The sequence below is a fragment of the Rhinolophus sinicus genome, linkage group LG17 (genome assembly GCF_036562045.2).
Source record: "Rhinolophus sinicus isolate RSC01 linkage group LG17, ASM3656204v1, whole genome shotgun sequence".
Taxonomy (NCBI): Eukaryota; Metazoa; Chordata; class Mammalia; order Chiroptera; family Rhinolophidae; genus Rhinolophus; species Rhinolophus sinicus.
In genome coordinates, this window is record NC_133766.1 from 20,423,691 (window position 1) to 20,450,682 (window position 26,992).

General features: G+C 48.7%; 1 protein-coding gene across 1 annotated transcript in view; it reads left to right on the plus strand.

The window, feature by feature from the left end:
* Positions 1–26,992, plus strand: part of PLXNA2 (plexin A2) — a 205,191-nt gene that overhangs the window by 5,007 nt on the left and 173,192 nt on the right. Inside the window, exon 2 of the mRNA XM_019713816.2 lies at positions 20,010–21,274. Coding sequence (XP_019569375.2) covers positions 20,087–21,274 — 1,188 coding nt within the window. The 5' untranslated portion in view covers positions 20,010–20,086. The remainder of the gene's footprint in view (positions 1–20,009; positions 21,275–26,992) is intronic.

Genomic DNA, 26,992 nt, shown 5'->3' on the forward strand with positions numbered 1-26,992 from the left:
TCTCCACTAGAGGGGGCTCTTGAAAGCCAAGCTAGGCCCTAAACAGTGGCTTTTGTGCTTTTTTTTTTAAGAGAAGAAAAAAATAGATGAGATATATTAGAAACTCTCAGCTGTCATTACGCAGAGACCACAACTGGTAGGGTCCTATTGCCAGTGGGACGTTTAGGCTCTGTCTGGTCACAGAGGAGCGGAAAGACGCCTGCAGCATTAAGCAGAAGGTGCCCCAGGGCTGTCGGTGAGCCGCTCATGGAGAGGCCAGCCCACAGGATGCTTCTGGGGTGGGAGGCAGGGAGGGGGATGCCTTCTCAAGTTAGCAGGCAGTTATGTCGCCTGGCTGGCGGTCCAACAGGCTCTTGCCTTTATCAGCAGAAGTTTTTGGCCCATCCCCAAGGCGCTTTCACATGCCTTCCCTTCTTCCAGCTCCCTAAGTGTGGACTTTCGAAACACTCTCAGGTGGTGGCAAGACTGGTCGTGAGGAGGCTTTTGAAAAAAGACCTTTCAGGAACTGAAGGCATGTCAAGGTTGTATCTCTGATGTAATCTTTGTCTTCATTTTTTTCTGTGGGAGCCTGTCTCTGAATTATAATCCCCCCTTTCATTTCAGCAGAGGACAATATGGAGAGAAAGCAGAGTCCAGAGGCTTTTCTCATGTAAGGAGATAATAACTGTCTAAGAGGGGTATGGAAAATATTGAAGTTTTGAGATGGGCGGAGGGCCAAAAAGTAGCATCTCTTCAGATCTGATACCAACCCTTGATAGTTAATCTTGGCTTCCCTTTGGCTCAAATGTACCTGGGGTCAAGGGGGAAGGGAAAGGAGGAAAGAGAGAAGAAAAAAGCAAAAACAAGATAAATGTGTCGTTATGAAAGTTTAATCCTGCTTTCCCTTGGCTAAAATTACTTTTGGTATGAGAGATAAAAGGCAGTCGCGTTGCCCTTGGAAAGTTCAACTTGTCTTTGAGAAGCAAGGGGGAGGGATCCTAGGGCTCAGAGTGAGTAGCCGGTGAGTGACCCTTTCTGGTCTGTGCCCCCCACTCTCCCTCCAACACACACTGTTCTCTCTGAAGCTCTGGGAGAGGAGGACAGAGGTTTCTGACAGGCACCTTCAGTGCTTCTGTGCACTGTCTGGGGAATTAAATTCCTAGGCGTTCTCTCTTTGTATTTCAACAGCATCCCTTCCTACCTTAGTTTCTTGTTTGGGGATGGAGGGTTAGAAGAACCAGGGGCAAGTAGGACAGTTGGGCATCCCCTCCAACTTGAATCTTCACATTTGAATTGTCACACCACACTTCTTGCCTTAGCAATGAACCAAATAAGAAGATGCTGAAAGCAGGAATCAGAATCCATTTCAGTTTAAACAAATAGAAATTGATCATTTATGTAGTGCTAGGAATGTAGTAGCACCTAGTACAAAGGTGGAAAAGTAATAAATCCTACCTTCAAGAAATTCACAGTCTCCTCGGGGGAGGGAGAACTTACAAGCCAAGTACCCTACCTAGAACTTTAGTATTGGTTTAGAATGGAGTTCACAGTGCACTGGGGAATCAGCAAGTGAGGTACAGAAGCTATTGGAAGATTTTGCTCTAGTCCAAGGAATGTGCCCTGAGGATGGGCCAGAAACTTCTGTGGCTAGTGAAGAAAGGCCAGGAGAGAGACTCAGTTGCGTGAGAATGTCACAGTTTCCTGTCAAGAATAACTATCTAATGCTCTCTCATTCCTCGGCCTCTGAAAACTGCCCCTAAGCATTTTTTTTCTCTCTCGTTCTGCTCCACGATTTTAAACTGACAACACTTGGGTTGTTTTCTATTAGTCAACATCCTAGAGCAAGATCTCCAGCCCCCCACTCCCAGGGGTTTCACATTGTATTCTATGTAAATTGCATCCCTTTCCGGTCCCCTGGAGCTGGCAGTGTGGTTCATCAGGAAATGTTATTACTCATCTGTATTCAAATCTCAGTGTCCAGAATCCTGCTGTTAAGTCACCCTCTCTTATCTGAATGAACTCATTAAATGCACGAGACTGAGATTTTTTGGATTTTACCCCTACCCCTTAGCTGAGCCATTTCTGCCGTAGTACTGTTTGCTACCTGGAGAAGGAACCAGCCTCTTAAAGTTTCTGTGCAGAAAAAAGGCAGAACAGGATCAATGGAGGGAAGTTAGGAGGAGGCAGACTTCAACTTAATTTTAAAATGGTCTGTAATCCTGTGATACAGATGAACAAATGGAAAGCAGTGTTCTTGCACCTTGAGAATCAAGTGTGGGGTGGGGGCGGCCCCTGTACTGGAATGGACAGAACTACGGGACATGCTTGGGTTTTACGAGGCCTTTCAAACCCTTGACAGTTTGCTTTCAGGAAATATGTGGAAGTGACAGATAGATGAAAGATGATTGATAGATAGATAAATAGATAGATATCTGAAGAGGAGTTTACGTCCCCCCATCCCCACCCCCCAATGTTAAGAACCACTGCACTCTAGTCTCTAGGGCCTTTTCCTACCCTCAGTTTTTGCTTCCTACTCTGGTGGTGGAATGGGGGCTTTGGGTGAGGAACTCTAAACCCCAGAGCTTCTCCACATCTACAGGGGTAGATGACACACTCTCCGAGTAAACTAGAAAAATCCAGGGCAGACTCAGAATGTCAGGGACACCCTGGGGTTGTCAGTACTCTGCAACCATGGGCAAGTTGTTGACCCTGTCTGAGCAGAAGGCAGGGCGGAGGGGGCACCTTCCTATGAGGGAGAGAGGCTGGAAGGTTCAGGAGGAGAGGAAGGGGTGGGTGAAACAGCCTGCCCTGCAAATGCAGGAGGGCAGGGCAGACAGAAGTGGCCAGAGGGGATGTTGCTGCTTTGAAGTGCTTTCCTGCTTTATGAAAGCGAAAGGCCTCTCTGGGCTGGATAAATATTACGTTGGCCTCTGACCTCCATCTCCCCTGACTGCTCCCCCAGCTTCCCGTTCTTTCTCCTGAGTAACAAAGACACCCCGAGGGAGCAGAGCCTGTTTTCTGAACTTGGGGATCCTGAGTGGGAGCCCAGTCCAAAGCCAGACAGGAAGACCACACTCCTTCCCTGTCCTCACATAGGAGAGCCCTGTTCTGGGTCAGCAAGCTCTGCCCGGTGGTCCCCTGGTCCACATTAGTGGGTGGTGGTGTTTGCAGGAGCGAGGCGGTTAGGATTTCACAGTCCCCTGACGAGACTGGCCCCCCACCCTCGCTCAGCTGCCTAGACCATCCTGACAAGTCCCTTGACTCTCTGGAATTAAAACCACACCACTAGGGTTTCTGTTAGGCAAACACCCCCCCCCTGAGGTTTACCCGGAAATTAAGAAAATTCGAGTCTGCCGCCCCACTCTGAGCTGTGAAACCAAGAAACCACACCCTCACACTGGTACAGGAGGTTTGGGTCCTACTGAGAGGGCAGAACAGATGGTCAGGAAGAGTGTGGTGTCAGAATAGGGTCCTGACACAGGAGAACAAGAGGGCCTCCTTTCACACCTGAGCTCTTCTTCTTCCTAAAAGATTTCTCACCTGTCCACCCAGTGCTCAGCCTCCATTTGCTCCCTGGTCCCAGGAGGGGGACAAATGGCGCCACAAGACACCTGGGAGACCTGCGTCCTGCCCCTTCCCCAGCACCTCAGTTGCTCCATTTGCACAGTGGGAATGAATGTTTTTCAGGACTCCCCAAGTGCTCTCGCTTGCCTTTGTTCCTGGAGCCAGGCATAGCAAGATGGTTACAGGATCTGGAAAAATGACAGTTTTTGCAAACGTGCAAAACTATTCTAAAATTTAGAGCAGGAATAAAGCCAAGCTAGGGATATTTTTCTTCTCTCTCTCTGAATTTGTTTGGAACTTTCTGAGAAAAACAGGATTTTATTTAAAGAAGAGCTGTGTGCTAAAGGTTTATATATAAAACTACATGAAGGTTGAGGACGCAGTGGAGACTGGAAACAGAGGGACGCCAGTGGTGATCTGGCAATGGGGCCCTGTGCTTGGCTCAAGGTTAGCATTTAACCAGTGGGGCTGGGATTGGAATTCTGAGTTTGCTACCCTTGTGGTTTTGGTGCCTTCAGGTTTCAGAGTAGAGATGAATGATACTGTCACAGAACTGGTAAAGTGGCATTTTTCTGGGAGTTAGCCTCCTGTGGCAGGGAAAGGGGCAGATTTCATGGGCCTCTGACTGCCTGCCTGCAATGGGCTTACATCTCAGTGCACATGGGGCTCCTAGGAGCATGGATATGGATGGGGCAGACACAGAATGAAAAACAGTAGTGGAAGCTCGGTCCCAGAGCCCAGGCTGGGTCCCGAGGCTAAGGGATTAGATCCTCAGCCAATGCAGAACATAGCAGGCAGTCTGGGGAGACATTTCAGCTGTCTTCTCCTAACCCAAGAAGCTCCTCCATGGCCCTCCCAGCTGAAGCACAAGAGCTTTATCCCTTGTTGGAAGTGCAGAGTGTGGGGAGGTGGCTCTCAGAGGAGAGAGTCCCGTGCACTCGAGAGCCAGCTGTGGAAAATGAGTGTGACAAGGGGCCTTCATTTTCTTTTCGGAAATATTCTTAAGAAAGCAGTTTGAATTACAAAGGAAATAGGTGTTCTATGTCCAGTACCTGGGGAAAATGTTTGAGTATTTGACAGTAGCTTTTCCCTAGGCCCACCTAATGTGAAACCCGAGTTCAAACTGGGGGAGGGATTTTCTGGAGTCACACAGCGAGTGGCCAGTCATTGCTCTCATTTGGAGGACGTTGGTTTGCTCCAGCCTTGGCGAGCACGCCCTCTTGATCTGACCATTGAGTCACCTCCTCTTCCTCTTCCCAGTCTCTCCTTCCCTGACCTTGTGCCCAGAGACATGTCCTGGGTTGGAGCAGTGAGCAGTGCTCTCCCCCAAAGCTGACCGATCCCTTTCTCTGCCTGCCTGTGGCCATTAGGACACACGGACTGCCGCTCTATGGCAAGGGGCAGTGTGGTGTGAGAAGCCCCCTCCCCCTATTAAATAGCTTCAACCAGCTTCCCTCCATCCACAAGGAGCCTCGCTGCTTGCACAGTGAATGATTCTGGCAAAGCCAAGCCTCCCCGCCCTCCCTGAGAGGCACTGTGGGCACTGTTTGTGTTTCTGTCTCTATAGACTCAGCATTCACAACTTGAAGTGGGTGAGACAATGACCCCAGCAGCTGCCGGCAGACTGCTGGCTGGGAGGCTGCCGGGGAGTGTCGGGCCACCAGGGTTTGCCTACCATGCACCTGGGAGCGTTCTCAGGCAGCCATGACCGACCCACAGGGAATGAGGGGGGAATTGGGATCCAGAGGACTGATTGGCTTCTGCCCACATTTCCCAGCTTCCTCGGCCAAACTTTCCACCAGCTGTGTTATCCCTGGGGGCCTGGGGGAAAGAGGAGGATTCTGGCTCCTGAGGAAGTGGCCATTTCTCCCTGAAGACAGGAAAAGACCGAACACTTGTCCAGGTAGAGAAAAACAGGAAGCTTCCACGAGGAGGCTGCCCAGGTAGAAGAAAGGCACAGTACTTGCAAGGAGATTGAACATCATTGTATGTGACTGAACAAATGTTTATTGAATATATTCTATGTGCCGAGTATCATGGGAGGGAGGCAAGTCACTCTGCTGGCTCTTGAGCTTACAATACGCCAAGGGAGGAAGGGCATGCACACAAATAATTGTGACACAAGTTAAATGTAAGTATTGCAAGACAGAAGAGAGAGATTAACCAGGTCCATCCAGCCATAGAGAGGGCCATCCAGGGAAGGAATGAGCCGCACATAATTTGGGAATTCAAGCAGAGGTTGGAAGATGTCTACCGGGTCTCAAGAAGGGCTTCTGTGTGGAGCAGAAAGGTATAATAAGGGCTGGCTGAGATCCCTGCCCACTTCCAAATCTTCTAAACTTGAGTCTCCCTGTTTGCTGCTCAGTAAATTCAATGGAGGAAAAGCTGAGAAGTGAAGTGAAATGAAGTGTCAGGTCTGCAGCTTCTGGCCTTAATTCCTTAGTAAATAGAGCTGGTTCTCACACTTTCACCCCCCACTCCAGATTCCCCTCAGTGCAGGGTGCCAGGAAGCCTAGGCTGGGGTAAGCCCCCATTTCCCCAGGAGCCAGGATGCTCCTCAACATGTTGAAATGAGTACTCCCTCTACAAGCAGGGGCACACCCCTCTGAACTGAGACTTGGTCAGCTCTCTTCACAGCTCTAACTTCTAATCATTGTCATAAACGGGTGGAAGCAGCTGCTCACTCCAGTCTATTATCAGCTTGGTTGGAGACAGAGAAATTTAAATGACAGTAAGATGCTTAGCAAAGAAACGAAAGTCGGTGTTAAAAATAAAGAAAACAAGACAGCTTGTTTCATCGAAATAGAAGGGTTATTAAACAGCCCTGAATTAATCAGTGATCTGTCAGGGTTGGAAATTGAAGAGCAGCATGGCCAGAATAGCTGGGAGAAGCGTGGCGAGGGAAAGGTGGCAGCAGGTAGGAGCTGCTTGTGTTCTGGGGCTGGCTGCAGAGACTGTGGAAGAGTCACGGTCTTCAGAGGGCCAGTGGGCAGCTAGTTGTCTACCCTACACATATAAGCAGGTTAGGTAGGGAGGGGACTTTGACACCCCAGCATCTCCCTGCAAAAGCCTTCTTCTGGACTCTTTCCATCTGCTACCACCTGCGCCACCGCTGGGGCCAACGTCAGTCCTCAGCCCCTCCCCTGCCCTCCTTCCCACCAGCCAGGGCTGGACGGGAGCCAGATGGTGTTCGGTGGATGGCCGGAAGCTCCCAGCCCCAGGCCTGTCCTTCTTTCACGGGGGGTCCCCAAGAACTCAACCGAGTTGAGCTCCTTATACCCCACCCCCATTCCGAAACAGTGGTAACAGTATATCCCTGAGCACGGCCAGCATCTCGCCTACCTGGAGGCAGAGAGTGATCACTGGAGTAAGTGAGCTCTCCTTGCAGGTGTCACGTCCTGGCACCTACAACTCCAGGCCGCAGAGAAGCAGGGCGACAAGTTTAACTCCAGAAGCTTCCACATCTGGTACCTTCACCAAAATATTTCACATCAAATATACCTGCATTTTTCACCCATAAAATGGTGATGCTGAGGCTATTTTCTCCCTCACAGGCTTGCAGAGAGGGGTACGTGAATGGGGCAGTGTGGGAGAAATTCTTAGTAAACTGTAAAATCACTGCACAAATGCTAGTTTCTATTACAGTGAGGTCCCTGACCTCAGAACAAACCATCAGAAGAAAAAGTTTGCAGAGGGCATAGAATGGGTCTGGGAGGAAGGGAGACTTGCTCCCCGACCTTGGCAGGGGTGGGGGAGGGGGCCAACACATCTGCGAGCACATGAGCACCCATTTCACTGGGGTGTGCGACATGCTGGATCTTGAATCAATCATTCCAGGAGCATTTTCTTTGCTCTTTGACCTCAGCATTCTTTCTCCTCAGCCCTCCCTCCCTCCTGAGTCCCTCCTGGCTGTTTACCCTTTTCCAGACTCCTCTCTCACACCCCATTCATCATGGGGGCCAGATTCTCATTCAGGGAGTTCTTTTCATCTCACTGCCCCAGGTCCCCCCATGCTGCACTGGCCTGACTGCCTTCGCCTGGCTTTCCCTCCAGCACATTCTTCTTCCTTTGTCATCCACTCCGTTAATTGCTCCCTTCACTTTCCCTAGCAGTGGGGCTGGGGTCCCCAACTGATAGGGCCTCAAGGGCCTGAAAAGTCTCTTCTCCCCTGCAGTCTCACCCAGGGGCTGATGCCACGCCAGGAGTTGAGGGTCTCCTGGCCAAGTGCACATGCATCTTGGCACAGAAAAGCACCTTAAGTGGACAGACCTCTGCCAAGAATGCCAGCCACCCCACAGTTTCCACACGTCCTTTTTATCCAGCTCCACAGCACTTTCCCTACCCACATGTGTGACTGTGAGCTCTCCTGTTACTTAAGAGAGGCTGCCTGACAGCTCAGGATCTTTTCTGCAAGAGCTCGGAGTCTCAGACAAAGAGAAAAATAATAGAAACTGAAGGTGGGAAGGTACAGGGTGGGGACACAGCCTGCTTAAGAAGCTTCCTCATAAAAAGGAGTTACAGCTTTTTATTCAAAGGCTGGATGTTGGTTCAGAAAAGCACCAGAGAGAAGGAGAGGAGGGAGGGAAAGATGAGGGAAAGGAATGGCTTTGACATGCTGGCCAAACCCAGTACGGGAAGAGCCGAAAGGAAGTGGAGCTCTAGCTGTTCTAGCATCTCCTCCTCTTCATATGGGGCAGCTTTGCTCTTCTGTCCTTTCCTCCCTCTTTCCTGCCAAGGATACCAGGATGAATCACCAAGAGCAGCAGAAGTGGCCCTTAAATCACCCTCAAGGCCATGAGAGAAGCCGAGGGGGTGCGTAATCTGGACAGTGTGGGGCCGAGGGGTCTGGGGAGAATGGCTACTAGAGACCAGCAGCATCCAGTTCCTTCCAAGAAACCAGGGTTTGGGGAGCTGGGTGCTGGGTCACCACGCTCTCCTGCACAAGAATCACCCCTCTCCTGGCTGAAACAGCCCTCAGCCTTCATCGCCATCTTACAGGGCAGCCATCACTGCCAAGGAGATGATGCCCTGTTCAGCGTTTCTCCAAAAACAGAAATGAGAGTAACTGGTATTTATTCAAAGCTGTAGAGTTTACTAAAACACTTTCATATCCATTGTCTTATTGATTCACACCACAGCCCTGTAAAGTATTCTTTTACAGCAGAGGAAACTGAGGCTCTGAAAGGTTAAATACTATGTTCAAGTTCACCGAACAAGGAAGTGATAGAGCAAGACTTGAACCCAGGTCTGTATCGAACCCCATAGTCTTCTTTCTGCACCCGCTGCCTGGCTACGTGCACTACAGTGAGTCTGGCCTCCTTATGGAAGAGCCCTGTCCTGAAACTTTCCTGGGGACTCTCGCCCCACTCCACTCTGCTCTTGATCACTTCATGTTGTCACCTGACCATTTATTACTATATGCTTTTCATGTGGTCTATGATGTTATACGATCTGTGGCTTTGGAGCTGTCCTTCCAAGACCTCGCCTGCACAAGCCCTGTCTGCAGTTGAGCCCTTTTCAGAGGCAGAGCTGGTATCTTCCCGTTCTTCTTCATCCTCCTCCCCACCTCATTCACGAGCCAATGACGTTTGTTCTTCACCGAGTGGGTTTCAAGATGAACAGTTGCCAGGATCCTTCCCAAACACTTCACTCCCTTCTTCACTGCCGCCAAAAGATCAGTTATTGAGCCAAGTGTGGTAGTTCAAACCACTGTCTTAGGGCAGCTTAGCAGCTGAGTATCCCAGCTCCCCTCCTCTGCGTGCATGGTTCAGACTAAGCACAGACTGAATGCGAGGCCTTGGGCTAGCCCTGCAGGCCGTGCTGAAGAGCAGGAGGTATTGTCCCCGCCCTCCAAGAGCCCCAATACAATGGAGGGATAGGACATAGTCATATAACATAGGAGAGCCAGCACTGCAATGCAGTATGTGCTAAAAACAGCAGTTTCTAATTGACTTTGGAGGAGAAACGTGTGATTGGGGGCGGGGAAGTTCTAGAGGCTTCATGACGTTTGGAAAGACAGACAGGGTTTGGCTAGGCAAAGAAGAAAGTGGAGATGGGCATTCGGGGGAGAGGGGACCACAGAGGTGAAACTGAGAAAGGTTTTCTGGGGCTCAACAGTTTGTTGGGAGTGGAGTCACTCGGGGAGAGATGGGAATGACGATGGAAGAGCCATGTTGGAAAGGACTTGAACCAGGATACTTAGCAGACAGGCTTTGAGTCTGTCTGGGCAACAGAAGGGGTTTCCACAGGTGGATGTCACACTCTGGCCATGTGCCTGGCAAAGTTAGACAAGGAATCTGAGGCACAGCTACAGCTGAATCTTAGCTTCCAGGGACTTTTATTCAGGTCTGTCTCAGCCAGTAGTCTCTGTAACAGTCGTACATGCACCATTTTCAGGGAGGCAGCACCAGGTTTGCTGGTAAAGAGACCCACTCTTTTGAACTTTGGGGAAACCTGACTTCTAGAAATGAACAGTGTTAAAATATGCACCTTGATCTAGCGCTAATGGCCACTTTTCCTGACGAGAGGATGAAGCAACAAGGATGGGGCATACTCCTTGTTCCTAGAGTGCTTCAGTGGGCAGTCCTGGGAGCCACTGGGGGCAGAAAGACAAGAGGGTGTGAAAAGAAAAAGGAAGTGCTCTCACCAGGGGACTTCTGGGGGATATTGAAAATTGTCTTCAAGAGAAGAAAGACGCATACAGCTTCCCAAAAAGTAAGTGGGGTTTGGGGCCAGTCCATTGCCTGAGCACTGAGATGAACGCCTGGTGTTTTGTTTGAATTACCCCCACCTCATTTTTTCTCCCTTTCCCTCCCACTGCTGTGAATTGGAACTGTGTCATTATTCTTTGAAAACATTACGTGGTTAATGGCAGCATGATATGCCATTATGTGGAGTAACTGTAATTTATTTAACCATTTGCTTGGGCACTTTCTATCCTATGTCCTGCTTGCCTGCTATTTCTGCCTCAGAGTCTCTGGCTCTGCTGAGGATAATAAGGAGGGATGAGAAGGCAGGACGTACATTTCCAGTCTCCCTGGAAGGGTTGTTTGGAATTTCTCTGAAAGGTGACTGCCAGCTAGCGACCCTCCTGCCACAAAACACCCCTGGATTCCACCTTCTCACACATAACTCCACCTGCACCACCTCCACCCCCAGCCCTGTTCCATTACCAAAATGGGAGCCTCAAGTTTTGACCTTTAAAATAAAGTACTTGCCAAATCTAATTTAACATTCTGGTGAGTCTTTCCAGACCAGAGATAAGAGGGTTTGGATGAAAAATAAATGCTCAATAGCTAAGGCAAGGTGGAACAGTAAACATGGGCATCAGAAAGCTCTGCTTCCTAGTGGAAGCAGAACTAGCCTAGTTATAGACTAGTTGATAACTAGTCCAGTTATCGACCTTCCTGAGATTCTGTTTTCCATCTGTGAAATGGGGAGAATAATACTCATTTTGCAAGATAATCAAAAAATGTTTCATTGCATATGCACAGAATCTAGTACAGCATGCCGTGTAGCAGGTGGCTGATTAATAATAATAGCTGCTCCTCTTTATTATTTTTGTTATAGAAACAAATGGGAGTTGCTCTTACCCTGTTTTCCCGAAAATAAGACCTAGCCAGACAATCAGCTCTCATGTGTCTTTTGGAGCAAAAATTAATATAAGACCAGTCTTATTTTACTATAAGACCAAGTCTTTGATATGATATATGATATGATATGATATGATATGATATGATATGATATGATATGATATGATACGATATGATATAATTTTTGCTCCAAAAGACATCTTAGAGCTGATTGTCCGGCTAGGTCTTATTTTCGGGGAAACACAATATTATGCTACTCATTGTCCTTAGGGTATGAAGTCTCCGAACATGAATTTAGACTCGACTTAGCAAAGCTGTATCCCCACTTTTATTCCTTTGCCTGCTTTTGGAAGGAACCTGAGAAATCATTTTCCTGTCCTTGAATTGCTTAATGCCTACCAGAAGAGCAACCTCCCTGCTGGGATGGTTTAAGCAGGGTCCACTTAGACTCAGAGGAGAACTGGGGTGACTTTTCTGAGCCCCCATAGTGCCTAGGGCAGGCTCACTCCCAGGGTCTACTGCTCCTAGCCTCAGAGCCCTGTTAACCCGCAAAAATTCTTTCTACCCCAGGGGTGAGGTGGCCAGGGCAAGGTGGCCTCCTCCCTGGCTGTCCCCAGAGGGGGTTGAAGAGGGCAGAGCCCACATGGGTGGGTGGGGGAAACAGAGTATGCAGGGAGGCAGCTTCTTGAAATTGATTGCTCTTGTACTTTAGTTTATACCATGGGCTTTCTCAGCATTGCCCGGGTAGCGACCTTTAGATAATAAAGGGAATTCTGGGAGATTTCTGACAGGGCCATGACATATGGGGCAGGTCTGCAGGGTCAGGCGTGTATCTCCCTGCTCCTGGCCCCAGGGTAATGAATCGTGTTTTGACTTTGCAAAGCCAGCCCAGCCAGTGCCCCCTCCCCTTCGCAACCCCTCAAGTGAGTAAGTGTCTTTGGAACCCTTCATAATTCAGGGAGACAACTCCAAACTTTTACGGCCTGTGAGAGCAGAGGACAAACACTGGATGTTTTGCTAAGGCCCTGGGAGAGCTGATAGGGTTTCCAGGGTTCGATCAGAGCCCCCTGGGAGACCTGGGGGGAAGCAGCAGAGAATCATCCCTAGTCTGAAAAGGCAGGGCTTCCCAGGACAGACAGGATTGGAGGGAGGTCACTCCCTGGGAGTCACAAAATATCCCATAAGGTTCTTCGGGTGTGACAAGTGACACACTGACTCTTCTGGGCAGGAGCAGAAGAACTGGGTGGAGGGGGCCAAAAGGAACCACTGTGCAGGAAAAGCCCAACATTAATCCCCTTGGGGATAAAGCTGGGAGAGACAGCAAGTGGATTCTCTGGGCTGAGGTGTGCTGCCTTCAGTCCTCACAGAGATATTAGAAGATCTACCTCTTCAAGCATGTTGGCCCCGGGATGGCTCATACCCACCCACCCCCTCGATACAAGCATGCGTGCTTGCACATGCAACACCCCTTTTCTCTAAGAGAACAATCCCTGAGCCAAGATGCTAGAGTACATTACTCCTCCCTGCTAGGTTAGTCTGCGAGGGCTGCTTGAACAAAGTACCACAGACTGAGTAGCTTAAATAACAGAAATGTATTGTCTCACAGTTCTGGAGGCTAGAAGTCAAGGTGTCGGCAGGTTGGTTCCTTCTGAGGGCCATGAAGGAAGGATCTGTCCCAGGTCTCTTTCCTTGGCTTGTAGATGCCCTCTTCTCCCTGTGTCTCTTCACATCATCTTCCATCTATGCCTGTCTATCACTGTGTCTAAATTTCCTAATCCAACATTCAGTTGCATTAGGGTCTTTCCTAATGACTTCATTTTAAGTTGATTACCTCTTTAAGACCCTATCTCCAAATACAGCCACATTCTGAGGTACTGGGGGTTAGGACTTCAACATATAAATTTTGGGGGACAATTCAATCCATAACACCTGCCATCCTTCCTTTCTTGCCAACATCTAGCCCCTGCACTTTACCCTGTCACCCTGTCTGCCTGCCATGCCATTTGGGAGGTAGAGTCCATGACTGTCATGCACTCACGTGAAATGCAAGGGCCTATTGCCAGACCACAGAGCCACACACAGCTCTGGTCACACAGCCTCTTACTGCCTCACCACCTGGAATATGGGTTCTTCCCTCACTGCTGAGTGGACTGTTAGAAACTTCCTGAGTTTTCTTCGCTTACTCGTTGGTCACTGGAGAGTGGATCTGGTTTATCCACTTGTGTGAAAGGAATTACATAGAAAGACAAGCGGGGGAGCTCTCTTCTCATGATGAGAGAAAGTGACTGGATAGAAATTGTCACCAAAAGTTCTGTTGACACACACTGGGGGCGGGGGACAGGGGAGCACAGTATCATCTGTTTCACCTTCTCAGGGAAGGATGCCAAGAGGGCATGTAGACAGATGCCTGTTTGTTTTCTTTCTCTGTCTCCCCTCACCTTCCTTCAATCTCGCTCTGGGGCGAGGTGTAGCCACTTAGCTTCACATAACAGCACAGAGTCTGGGGAAAAAATGACATTCGATTAATGAAGCAAATGCAGCTGGTATAGCAGTGACATCTAAATTGTTCCTTTGGTCCCGTTATTTTCTGTAAGAAATTCCCCCTCTCCCCACCCCACCCCCTTTTCCTTTTAAATCATGTGCATAAAATACGCTAATAACAATCTTTGGTGTCTGTGCATGAGTGACAGCTGAAATAAGAAAAAGACTAATCGTACCTCCCGCAGCCCTGTCACATGGAGATTAAATGAGTCTCTCTCCTCCTCCCTGCTCACCACCCCTCTCCCCTACTCTCTCCTCTCTCTCATGGTCTCTTCTCAATGAGAATCATGGGCATTTGAATAATAATATTATAGACACCATCAGGGTGACAGTGGGAAAAAATTCAGCTCAAACCCATGATTATTCCTTCAATCTAATAATTATTTAAATACCAGATAACTCCTTTCACTCTAATTGAGGCCTTTCAGCTGCCAGCATTCCCCAAGGCCTTTGCTTTCGCCCTCTCGCTCACCTTGTGCTACCAACGTGCCTGGACTACCTCTGAGGTCGGTGTTAGACAGTGACGCTTGGAATGTTTGCATGTACGACTGCGCAAATGACATTAAGTTGGCTCCTTCAGGGTCACTCCACCCACAGGGAACACGCTGGGCCCCACAATATCACATTTAGACATTTTATCCTCGTAGACTTTAAGTCATAGAAATCTTATGCCAAAAGGAGCCCTCTGAGGTCATTGGGACCAATCCCCTGCCTCTGGGTAAACTTTTTCCTGGACAGCTGTCAGGAAAATTCACTGTCAGAAATCGTCATAATCTCCTTGGCAGTATGCCCCAGGGATCATCTCTGGATAGGATGCCCCCCCCTCCACTTTAACATCTAACTTTGTCTATAACACCATGGTCCCAAGTCACAACGTAAGTGCCATACTTGTGTGCGACAACTACCTGGGCCTGCCTTGGGCCTGGAGTATGTCAGAGGTCATTCTCCCTAACACAGATGGAAGCCATTCTGAGCGTGCCTTTCTGCCTCCTGGAGTCTGCCTTGCAGACCACCTGTTTGTCCAGGCCCAGAGCCAGGCTCAGTTCTGCCCACCATGGGGCCACCTCCATCAAAACACCTTCTTTCCCAAAACAGGGCAACGTCAAGGGAGAACATAACTGATGCCCAGGACCTTTTCACCTACGACAGAGGAAACACTAGACTTTTTGCAGAACTCTGATTGCAGCCTGTCCCTGACTCGTTTTGGGTGACCTTGGACAATTCATTTCCTTTCCACGGGTTTTGGTTTCTTCGCCTAAATATAAGTCATAGATTGCAGTAATCGTATAGTCTTCTTCATCGTTGGCCCTGAATTGCTGCTTTAAAGGTGCTGCTAATTGGAAAGGAGAGCTGGGGGAGAGGATGAACCTCCCTCCCTCCGCCATGTGGGAGGATGGAGGTGGGGTGAATTCCAAATGCGGCTGCTCACTCCTTCTCTGACTTCATAGCCCTTGTCGCCATGTTTCCTTTTTCTCTGTCACCATCTGGCTCCTTGGGATCCTGGCTGTGTAAGCCACCTAGTAGGTGCAGTGATAACAATAGGTACCTTCTACTGCTGTTATGAAAAATATCATAGCCAGGATGGTGCTGGTGGCAGTACTGGTGATGACAGCGCAGGTGGTAATGAGGAAGGTGGTGACAGTGCTGACAGAAAGGGACAATGCTGATGGTGGAGCTATAGATGGACCCAAGGCTGTTAGATCTACTATCATGAACTTTGAATCAATTTGGCAAAATCATATCCTGACTTGAATTCCTCTTCCTACCGGCTCCTTATGCAATAAGGGAGACGTAGTGAAAGCATAGAGGCTTGTGCACCCGGGTCTCCTGGAAAAGGCAACAAAGCAAGTCAGCAGGGTGGAGAGAATCCTGCACTGAGCTGAACTGAATGTCATTTCTTCCCTGCTTTGCCACTGAGACTGCAGCAGCTGATCAGGAAGGTATTCATGCCTCCACTGGCTGTCACCAACACCTGCCTCCTGAATCCTGATCAGGGAGGCAGTGTCATCAGGTCCTCCAAATAAAATATTTAGTGCCACTTGCTTCCCAAAGAGGCAAGCATGGCCTCTGCTTGGCAGCAGGAGCACTCGGAGTAAGATGTCCTGGGAGGCTCCGCCAGTAGGGTGAGCGTCCCAGAGCCACGTGTCCTGGTTGGAGACTTGGGGTCGGGGACAGGGAAACTGGTAGGAGAACAAAGACTAGGCAAGTTTTGGCTCTTGAGAAGGCATGTGACAAAGTGACTTCATGAACTGAGACAGATAGTGGAAAAGTGACAGAAAGAAGATAGCATCATTAAGAGGAAACTCCTGAGGTTGACATTAGAAGAAAATTGGGGTGAGGAGGAAATGCTCTCTGTACAAAATCATAGGCATACGTTCTCTGGCTTCTACCAGAATGAGAATGGACAATCCATTCTAAAGTAAATCATGGAATGCTTGGAGATAAAAAGTCGGAAATATTAAATAAATTACTACTACTAAAGATTAATGTATAATGAGCACTTAAAGTGGGCTGGGCATTGTTCTAAGTGCTTTATATGTATTAACCGACTTCATAATAATAATTTTATGAGGCAGAGGCTGGTAGTAATCTGTTTTATGTAGATAGTGAGATAGTATCACAGAATGCCTAAGGACCTTGACCAAATTGACACAGCTATCAGCTCTGTTTGACTCCAAGCATCTAAGTTCAGAGTTCATGCATTTAACCATCGCACCACACAGCTTCTCACCAGAGATTAAAATGGGGTGTCCATCCCCCTTCTTCTGAGCTCACGTAGGAGACTTGATGCTTGCCAGCTGGGCCCTGCTTTGCAACAGCTACCTGGTTACATCAGCCTTGACGTGGAAAGACAGAAGCCCTCAACTTGCTCTTGAAGTCAGTTTTCCCTGTGAAACCACACTTCTAACGTAGAGTGTGAACCTTCCCTGCCACCCCTGCACTGCAGGAAACCAGGCTGCCTTCGACTCCAGTCCTCCAGTGGCTGCTACTCCTAGATGGGTGATTCTTGTGCCCCATGGGATGAGTCCACTTGGCTCATCACCAGGAACAGTCTGACCCAGAATAGATGAGATTGAGGAGTAAGAGAAAAACAGCCCAACTATAGTGGTCTGCTGAGAAGTCCTGGCCTAACCGGCGTTACCAGGTAGGATGGAAGGACCTCAGCTGCTCTCTCAATCGCAGATTCTAGAAACTGAAAGAAGCAAGCCTCTAGGTATTATTTCACCTGAAAGAAGAAATCTTACAAACTGGCTAATTTAAATACCCTTTATTTTAAGATCAAGAAATAGGCTCAAAGAGATGCTAGACCAATCTAAAGCCATGCAATTTATGGGTGACACTGGCAGGATTTGAGTCCAGGGGTCCCACGGCCCCCACTCTCCCTCTTGCCCCATGACTTCATGCTTTCTAACCTCCAGGCCAATTTTCCCATTTATAGTTCAACTCTTAGGATCCTGCACCTCCGCCAGCTTCCCTGGAGGCTGCAGAAAGGTTATGCTGGGACTTGTGCAGTAGTATGATAGAGACGGTCGCCTCTTTCCTGTGACACATTGAACCCCTTCTCCAGGTCGGGGAGAGCTGGCCATGAAAGGCCTACCCACAATGCTCATTCCCATGGGAAGAAAGAACATGAGCAAAGAGAGAAATTGGGAGCTTTGGCAGGATTCCTGAAGAGCTGCCTCTTGTGGAGGCTTCAGTGAAAATAACTAGAAGTTGAGCATTCACTGTGTGCCAGCCACCAGGCTAACAGGTGTCCCTGCGTTATCTCATTTACTCTCATGACAACTGAGAGGTAGGTACTGTAATTATCCCCATTCCACCAGTAAGAGAGATGAGACTTGAATTTGTCGCAAATTTGTCCCCAAACTCTGCGTAACAACAAATCCACTCATGATTCAAACTGTGTCTCAGGGGGATGCTGGGAAGGGAGGTGAGACGGTTGATCTTAATCTCACACTGTGCCCTTTGATGTTATCTCTGCTACCAGGACCTCCAGCCACAGGCTAAACATATATGTACATGTATGTTGTGGAGAAGGCAGGAGTGTGCTGTACACAAACTGAGTGCCAGATTATCTCAGAGAGCACTTGTAAAAAGGCAAAACGCTAAGCGCAGCATGGTGACAATTATAACCCTCCGTAGAGCTCCCGGTGGAAAGCACGGCCCCCAACCTGAGGCCAAAGGAGCTTTCTGACTCAGAGACAGGGGCAGGCCTCTTGCAGTTCCGTCTCCAGCTGGGGAATATGAAATTCTGTTATTTCCTTTCCGCAGCTCCTCTTGAGGAATTCACGTCCTGCTACCGGCCCCAGGACATAGCTAAAAATAAACTCTGGTTTTCAAACTGAAAGCTGTCTGTCGGAGGCTTTGCTCTGTGCGCATGGGGCCGGAAGGGCTGTGTCGGAGTCCCCTGAGGTCAGCCTGAGCCTCACGCTGCTGTTGCCTTCCTCTTTCCAAGGAAGCCTGGGGCCTCATGAGTCACCCCAGAGCCCCCGGTGGAGCCTGGTTGGAAGACAGCAGTCAGGTGGGGCCTGCCTCTGGCACCATGATGGCTATCAGGCCCAGGAGGCAGAGTTGAGGTGGAGGAAGGAGAGTTTCTAAAGACACAGAGCAAAAATGGTTCAAATTCTCAAGGTGGCATCTGTTCTGATTTTTTTTAATACTTTTTTTTAAATTTATTGGGGTGACAATTGTTAGTGAAATTACATAGATTTCAGGTGTACAATTCTGTATTACATCATCTATAAATCCCCTTGTGTGTTCACCACCCAGAGTCAGTTCTCCTTCCATCACCATATATTTGGTCCCCCTTACCCTCCTCTCCCACCCCCCACTCCCTTACCCTCTGGGAACCACTGTTCTAATTTTAATCCAGTCCAGCCAGACGGGGGAATGGAAAGAGATGGGACTCCTAAGCCGCCTTGGAGCCAATTCTCCATCCTTGGTCTGGGTGTGTCCACCCGTCCTGCCTCACACACCCAGAGTTCTGTCTGGACTTGTCTGAGAAGGGTGCCGGGCAATCTGTCCATCGGGAGAAAAGGTTTCTCTGCTAGACGGGTCACTGCCTCCTCCTGCTGCTGCCACTGTCCCTCTCCACACTAGTCAGGAGCAGTGCTTTTAGAGTGAAGGGACAGCTCCTCTCTCCCACCCCCCTGCCCAAAAGTCTCCAGAGGTTCTCAGCACGAGCCCCACTTTGCCCATCGGAGCAGTTTCCTTGGAAAACAGAAAAGCTTTAGAGCCTGGTGGTCCAGAGGGAGGGGAAGGAGCAAAGGAGTCAGGGCGGGACCCTGACCAGGGCAGGCTGAGGCCCGGGGGTGACTCCTGGATCCGGAAACAGTCACAAGGCCCCAGCAGCACTGGAATGAGACTGACCCTCAACGTGACTCCCTTTGCTCCTCTCCACATTTTCCAAACCCAGAACTCTTGTCCGTGTGGCTAAAGCAGGACTCAGATGGCCAGTCCCCGTTAACAAAGAGGCTGACGTGTCCTGTGTCCTGCCTGCAGAGAAGCAGAAGTTGAAGTATTGTCCCCAGGACCTGGGAGGCAGTAGCTGGCATCTTCCTGTCCCAAAGAAGAGTGTGTGTGCGCGGGGGGGGTGTGTGCAGTGTCTACTCAACTCCCTGGGGCTGTTCAGGCTTCTGAATGGCACACGTGGGAATCCCAGGCCTATTGGCCACAGCGCATTTTACTTTTCTAACAAATCTTAACAGCTAACATCAGGGGTTCTTCTTTCTAGAGAGGACAAGTCTGAGGGGCAGCGAGAAGCACTGTTTTCAGAAGTCCTTCCCCTTGGAGGACAGAGCATGAGAAAGTCAGGAAACAGACATGTGAGGGACTGGAAGTCTGAAACAAGGAATTTTATTTGTGATATCAGACTCTGGGAGTAGTTGGCCGGGAGAGGCCAGGAGAGGACCTCCCTAACAAGCGTTTTAAAAAAAAAAAGGGAGATTTCCACCCACTGGGAGAGGTCAGACATGACACCTGGGTGGGGAAGACTGGCTTTTAGTCCCAACACGGGAATCGACTGGCTCAGTGAACTTAAACAGTCTTTTAATCTCTCGGAGAGATAAAAACGGTGTCTTAAGAGCACAGAAATAGAGATGCTTTGTAAAGTAAAAGAAAGGATTTTACAGCGTAAAGGCTGGAGACCAAAATAGATAATAGGATTCCCTGAACAACTCAAAGAGGGAGACAGTATGTTAAAAATAGAAAATCCGGCATGCAGAAGGAAAAGACTCTCCGAGCTAGCCAGGGCTGGGACCCTGGGTCAAGCCATACGGGTCACTCGTCTCAGGACTTATTTTCCGTCTGACCACCCTGCCTTGTGTTTTCCAGAACCATGTGAGGGCCAACCCAGGAAGGTGGCGTTGAGCGCGCAGAAGATCTGCCTCCTCATCCTCGCCCCTCTCAGCATGGAACAGAGGAGGCCCTGGCCACGGGCCACTGAGGTTGATAGCTGGTCGGTGGTCCTGCTCTCAGTGGTCTGGGTGCTGCTGGCACCCCCAGTAACCGGCATGCCTCAGTTCAGCACCTTCCACTCTGAAAACCGTGACTGGACCTTCAACCACTTGACCGTCCACCGAGGGACAGGGGCGGTGTACGTGGGGGCCATCAATCGAGTGTACAAGCTGACGGGCAACCTGACTATCCAAGTGGCTCACAAGACAGGCCCGGAAGAGGACAACAAGTCTTGTTACCCGCCCCTCATCGTGCAGCCCTGCAGCGAGGTGCTCACCCTCACCAACAACGTGAACAAGCTGCTCATCATTGACTATCCCGAGAACCGCCTGCTGGCCTGCGGGAGCCTCTACCAGGGGGTCTGCAAGCTGCTGCGGCTGGATGACCTCTTCATCCTAGTGGAGCCGTCCCACAAGAAGGAACATTACCTGTCCAGTGTCAACAAGACAGGGACGATGTATGGGGTGATTGTGCGCTCCGAGGGGCAGGATGGCAAGCTCTTCATTGGCACCGCCGTGGACGGAAAGCAAGATTACTTCCCGACTCTGTCCAGCAGGAAGCTGCCCCGGGACCCTGAGTCTTCAGCCATGCTCGACTACGAGCTACACAGTGACTTTGTCTCTTCCCTCATCAAGATCCCCTCTGACACGCTGGCCCTGGTCTCCCACTTTGATATCTTCTACATTTATGGTTTCGCCAGTGGAGGCTTCGTCTACTTCCTCACCGTCCAACCTGAGACCCCGGAGGGTGTGGCCATCAACTCAGCTGGAGACCTCTTCTACACCTCCCGCATCGTGCGTCTCTGCAAGGACGACCCCAAGTTTCACTCGTATGTGTCCCTGCCCTTCGGCTGCACTCGCGCTGGGGTGGAATACCGTCTCCTGCAGGCTGCTTACCTGGCCAAGCCCGGAGACTCCCTGGCCCAGGCTTTCAATATCAGCAGCCAGGATGACGTGCTCTTTGCCATCTTCTCCAAAGGGCAGAAGCAGTATCACCATCCGCCCGATGACTCTGCACTCTGTGCCTTCCCCATCCGAGCCATCAACTTGCAGATAAAGGAGCGTCTGCAGTCCTGCTACCAGGGCGAAGGCAACCTGGAGCTCAACTGGCTGCTGGGGAAGGACGTCCAGTGCACCAAGGCGGTAAGGAGGGCTCACCCCACTCAACTCCTGATCCGGAGTCCAAGCTCCGGCTGTCCTCCCTGGGCCCCGGTGCACACCCTGCTCCTGGACCACCCGGGCTTGAAATGAGAGAGGTTTGCAGGTTCACCTTACCAGGTGGTGGCCAGTAACCAGAGTCTGACGTGTACCAGACACGCAGAGCATGTTTGCTGATGCAACCATTGAGCCATTCCGAATCCAGTGACCCTTGAACAACACGCATTAGGCGCGATGACAACCAGCACAGTCAAAAATCGGTGCATAACTTTTGACCCCCCCCAAATCTTAATTAATAGCCTACTGTTGACTGGAAGCCTTCTGATAACATAAACAGTCAATTAACATGTATTTTGTACGTTATATGTAGCATATACTGTATTCTTACAAGAAAGTAAGCTAGAGGAAAACAAATGTTATTAAGAAAATCATAAGGAAGAGAAAACATATTTACAGCATTTATTAAAATATATATATGAGTAAGTATACCTGTGCAGTTCAAATCCATGTTGTTCCAGGGTCAACTGGTTAACTGTGTGTGTGTGTGTGCGCGCGTGTGTGTGTGTGTGTGTGTGTGTGTACCTCGAGTGCCTATCACACCAGGCACTGTTGTAGGCACTGTTTGCTTCAACGGTGAACCATACAGCAAAGCTCCCTGCACTCATGGAGCTTTCATTAGTGAGGCAAGACAAATAAATACATGAAACATGGAGTCTGTCAAATGGTGATAACTGCTCTAGGGAAAAATAAAGCAGGAAAAGGGAAGAGGCAGGACCCAACGGGATTGACTCATTGAAAAAGTCATCTTTGAGCAAAGATTGAGGAAAGGAAGGAAGTGAGCCATATGAGTATCTGGAGAAAAAATTCCAGAAAGAGGGAGCAGCAGGTGTAAAGAATTCAGAGCATGCCTGGAGTGTGTGAGGAATAGCAAGGAGACCACTGCTGCTGGATCAGCACATGTGGGAGAGAGAGTGGCCGGAGATTTGGCTGGTCAGAGGTCACAGAGACCAGACCATGCCCACGTAGGGCCTTGTGAAGCCAAGTGAAGGGGTTGAGTAGGCAGGGGGATCTGTGTCAGAGGCGAGGAAAGGAAGTTGAGCTCGACTGGTAGATTGAAAACTGGGGAAATATATCAGGTGTCTGGGCACAGGAAGAGGAGCTCAGGATCCAGACTAGGGGACACCAGAGACAAGGAAATCAGGACTGTCCTGTCAGAGGGTCAAGTTCCTACCATCTAAGTGGTCACCATGATCCACTCCTCCATCCATCCATCCATCCATCCATCCATCCATCCATCCATCCATCCTTCCTTCCATCCATCCATCCATCCATCCTTCCATCCATTTACACTTCCCTCAATCCATCCATCACACATCCTTCCATCCATTTAAAAAAAGGGGAATTGAAGATATTCCAAGTGCCCAGCACTGTACCAGGCTCTAGGGATACAAACGTAAAAAGACACAATTATCCCTCTCACATATCTCATAAGGAGAAGCAGAGGGAGAGAGCAAGCGCGAGAGAGAGAGAAATAGCCAGCAATGTAATAAAATGGCTCGGAGTTTGGGGTGCAGAGCAAAGCCCACAGTTCAAATTCTATCTGTGCTGATTCTTGGCTTCAGAAGCAACTTAACATCCCTCTCTACGTTATCATCTGCTATCATCTGAGAAACGAGAATCATAATGCCTACGTCATGGGATGACCAGATGAAATAATACATGTCAAGACTAGCACCATGCCTAGCATGTTGGGCTTACCATTATTAGTTAACTGTTATGCCATGTGACAAGTGCTAAGATAGATTTCTGTGCAAAGTGCTGTGGACTCTGGATCTGCAGCTTGGGGGAAAATCTGAGACCAAAGGGCCCATATGGCTGCCTTCCAAGGACCCTAAATTGAAGGTGCCTGCCATTGGGACCAAAACCACTTCTTAAAGCAAGAAAACAGATTATTCCTGGTCTATACTGTTCCCACCATCATTTGCTTGGTATGATAGGAGAGTGGTTAAAGTTAAGACAATAGGCTTTGAAGTCCAACAGATTTATATTTAAAAATCAGTTCTACCACTTAAAACTGTGTGACTTTGGACCTGCTCTGAGCTGTAATTTTTTCATCTTTAAATAGAGATAATAGTACCCTCTTTTATGGTTATTATGAAGATCAAATAGAAAATGTGTGTAAAATGCTTAGCACAATACCCGACACATAATAAGCATTCAATAAATGGCAGCTATAATTATTAATATTAGTCATAACAATAAAGAACCAGCTATTTGCTGTTATTTCACTTTTGTAATATTAGGAGGTTGAACTAATTATTTGGCGATAATCTTCAAATCTTTATGGCACTAAAATTCTATAACCTATGGCCCTAACCAGTCAGGAGAAGTGGCGAGGAAATGAAAGGGTTAACCCTCTTGCAGAGTCCTGCCTGGTTGCCCAGAGGGGGCCTTGTCAGGAGGAAACTGCTGATTCCTGCCTGCTCTGAACCAGGGAAGAGGAAGCCTACACCCTTCTCTGGCTCCAGTGGCTCGCAGAGAGACAAGCCTGGGCTAGTGACCAAAGAGCAGCAAAGGCACTGGGAGAGAGGTTACAGCAGGCAGGACCAGGGCCTCAGAGAAAACGACCCTCACCATCATCCCCCACCTTTATCCCAGGCTTCCAGCATCACTCTTCTGATGCAGCCTTTACAGCAGTAAGGACGGAGGCTGTAATAGGAGGGGCACGTTATAATCCAAGGAGCCCCAGACTTAGGGACCCAGAAACACTTGGTGGCTTTAGAGGGGGTTAGGATTAGTGAGAGAAGCTATAGTCCCAGGGCTTAAGTTTAACATGATCTCTGGACTAACATGGAACTCTCAGATGAAGGGTAGAAGGTCTGTCCCCAGAAAAGGGAGGAGGAAGGGGATTATCATTCATTGAAAAGCAGCTCTGTATTAAAGGCTGTTCTGGGTAATTTAAGTTTTATCTCACTTAACCCTCAAAATGACCCTATGAAACAAGGATTACCATCCCCATTTGACAGATGGAAAAACAAAGGCTCACAAAGACTAAATTGTTTAAATCCACACAACTATTAAGGATAAAGCAAGGATTTGAATTCATTTCAGCCCATATAACTTCTCCGTCCAAGGTACTTCTGTCTAGTCATGTCCACTTTAAGGAAAGCCTTATTTCAAGATCTCACCATTTGAGCAAAAGATAAAGAGCATCAGGTGTTTGGGAATTATGACAACTTAGGAAACAGAGACATGCCAGCAATCCCAGGGGCTTGGGCTCAGAATAAACAATTTTCCGCATAGTCTAGAGTCTATAGTCAGGAGGGATGTAGAGAAATTCACAATCACCAGCAGATTTTGCTTCTGTCATTATTTCCCAGAAGCTTGCTTGGGTTATGCCTGTGCCTTTGTCTACAACCTTACCAGCCCCAGGAGAAAGTGGGAAAGTAACTGAAGCTGTGAAATCAAGGACTTTCAGAGCCAAAAGGGAGCTTAATGATTACCTGGCCCAGTCCTTTCACTTGAAAGATGAGAAAACAGAGGCTCAGTGAAGGTACATGAGCCATCAAGGTCACAGGGCTGGATAGTCATAAAGACAGAAGTGGATCTCTCCTGTGTCTTACCAGGGCACCTACTGCCTAAGGAGTAGGGATGAGAAAGATGAGCAGAAAATGCAACAAGTTGTAGCTGATTCCTCTGACCTGCCTTTCTAGGGAGCAAGAAATTTCCACATTGGCTTTAGGGATGAACTGGTATGTATTAAACAACTGACTCTATGCAGGCAATAGGGGTGGTGGGAGCCTTTATTAGAAGTGTTTGCCAATTCCCATGGTGTAAATACTCCCACCATAACTGATTTCAAGCTACCAATGTGATGTCACTGAGTGCAGAAGTGTATAGTCATTCCTCATGTCCTGACTTTACTCCCTTCCTAAGAAGCTTATCCCTTCTACTAGGTGGGGCTCCATTTATTTATTCCAGAGTTTAAGGTCATCCTTAGCCTAAGAGTTAGTTCCCTTTCTTAAAATAGACACACACACACACACACACACACACACACACACACGGGCAGCACCACCATTTCTGCCGGTAGCAAGAGCATACAAAACACCAAGGAATCCCAAGATATGAGTCTCTGTTTCCTTTGGACCTTAGAAGGGAATGGAAGGGAAGTCCCTTATTTAATAACCACATGCCCTAGCTTATAAACCAATTGTTCCAAGAAAATGAGTCTGTCAGTGAGTGATGATCCAGGCTGTTCATCTCTGGTCAGGGTGAGAGGAGGAAGTGAAGGGAACAGGTTGTGAGTTCTCCCCAATGCTTCCCATGATAGTCATTTCCTTCCTCCTCTGGGATGCCTTCCCAGACCCAGAAGGAATAGTTTCCACAGGACTCAGGGCTCTTTCTGGCTCAAAGTCAGTCTGCAGCCTTTGCCCACCGTCTTCCATGTCATGCAGTCAACTAGGGCATTTCAGAGGACCCTTCATGGGCCAGCCCCAGGATAGAAACTGTACAGAGAACACCAACCCTGTGGCAGCCCCTGTCCTCAGGAAGCATACAGTCTTTTCAATGTTTTTTTGTTGTTGTTTTGTTTTGTTTTGCTTTGTTTGGTTTTAAAGATTTTATTGGGGAAGGGGAACAGGACTTTACTGGGGAACAGTGTGTACTTCCAGGACTTATTTTTTTCCAAGTCAAGTTGTTGTCCTTTCAGTCTTAGTTCTGGAGGGCAGAGCTCAGCTCCAGGTCCAGTTGCCGTTGTTAGTTGCAGGGGGCGCAGCCCACCACCCCTTGCAGGAGTTGAACCGGCAACCTTGTGGTTGAGAGGACGCACTCCAACCAACTGAGCCATCTGGGAGCTCAGCGGCAGCTCAGCTCGAGGTGCCATGTTCAATCTTAATTGCAGGAGGCGCTGCCCACCATCCCTTGTGGGACTCGAGGAATTGAACTGGCAACCTTCAGAGTTAGGAGCATGGAGCTCCAACCACCTGAGCCACTGGGCCGGCCCTTTTTTTTTTTTTTTTTTTTTTTTTTTTTTTTTTTGACTGGATGAGATCTTAGAAATAATCAATTTAGCATTCTCTTTTAACATCTCCAAAGAGGATGTCATTGGCCCAAGTTTATACAACCACTTAGGTGTAGGGCAGAGGCTAAAATTCAGGTCTTCCTACTTTCTGTCCAGCTATTTTTTCATTTGTTTAAGGTGATCTTTCGAAGTTTCCCCAGTCTCTCCTGAAAGATCCCGCTTTACAGAGGTACATCACTACTCCTTTCAAAAATCTAGTAACAGGAAGGACATCACCTCCAGAATTTTCCTTCATTTCTTTCTTCCTGAACATGTACAATACTGGAAATCGTTGCGCAACTTAAAACTCTTTTGCCTGCATTGTTTCATTTGCTCCTCAATAATCCTCGCAGAAAGGTACCCAGGTAGTAGGACACATGGAGGTGTCTGGAGGTTAAGTAACTTTTCTGTTCAATATTAGGATGAACCTTATCCTAATATTGAACAGAACCTTATATTTTGGGGGGATCAATTTATCCCCAGTATAGGATGTGGTGACTAGTTGACTGGCTTAAAATTCTTGAGGCCCCAAGGGAGGCCCAAAGGGAGTCCTTGCAGCCTAAGAAACAAATAAGAAATCTTCTCCAGGCCACTAGAAATCCTGGGATGTTACCTCTAGACTAATTCTCCACCGTCTAAAT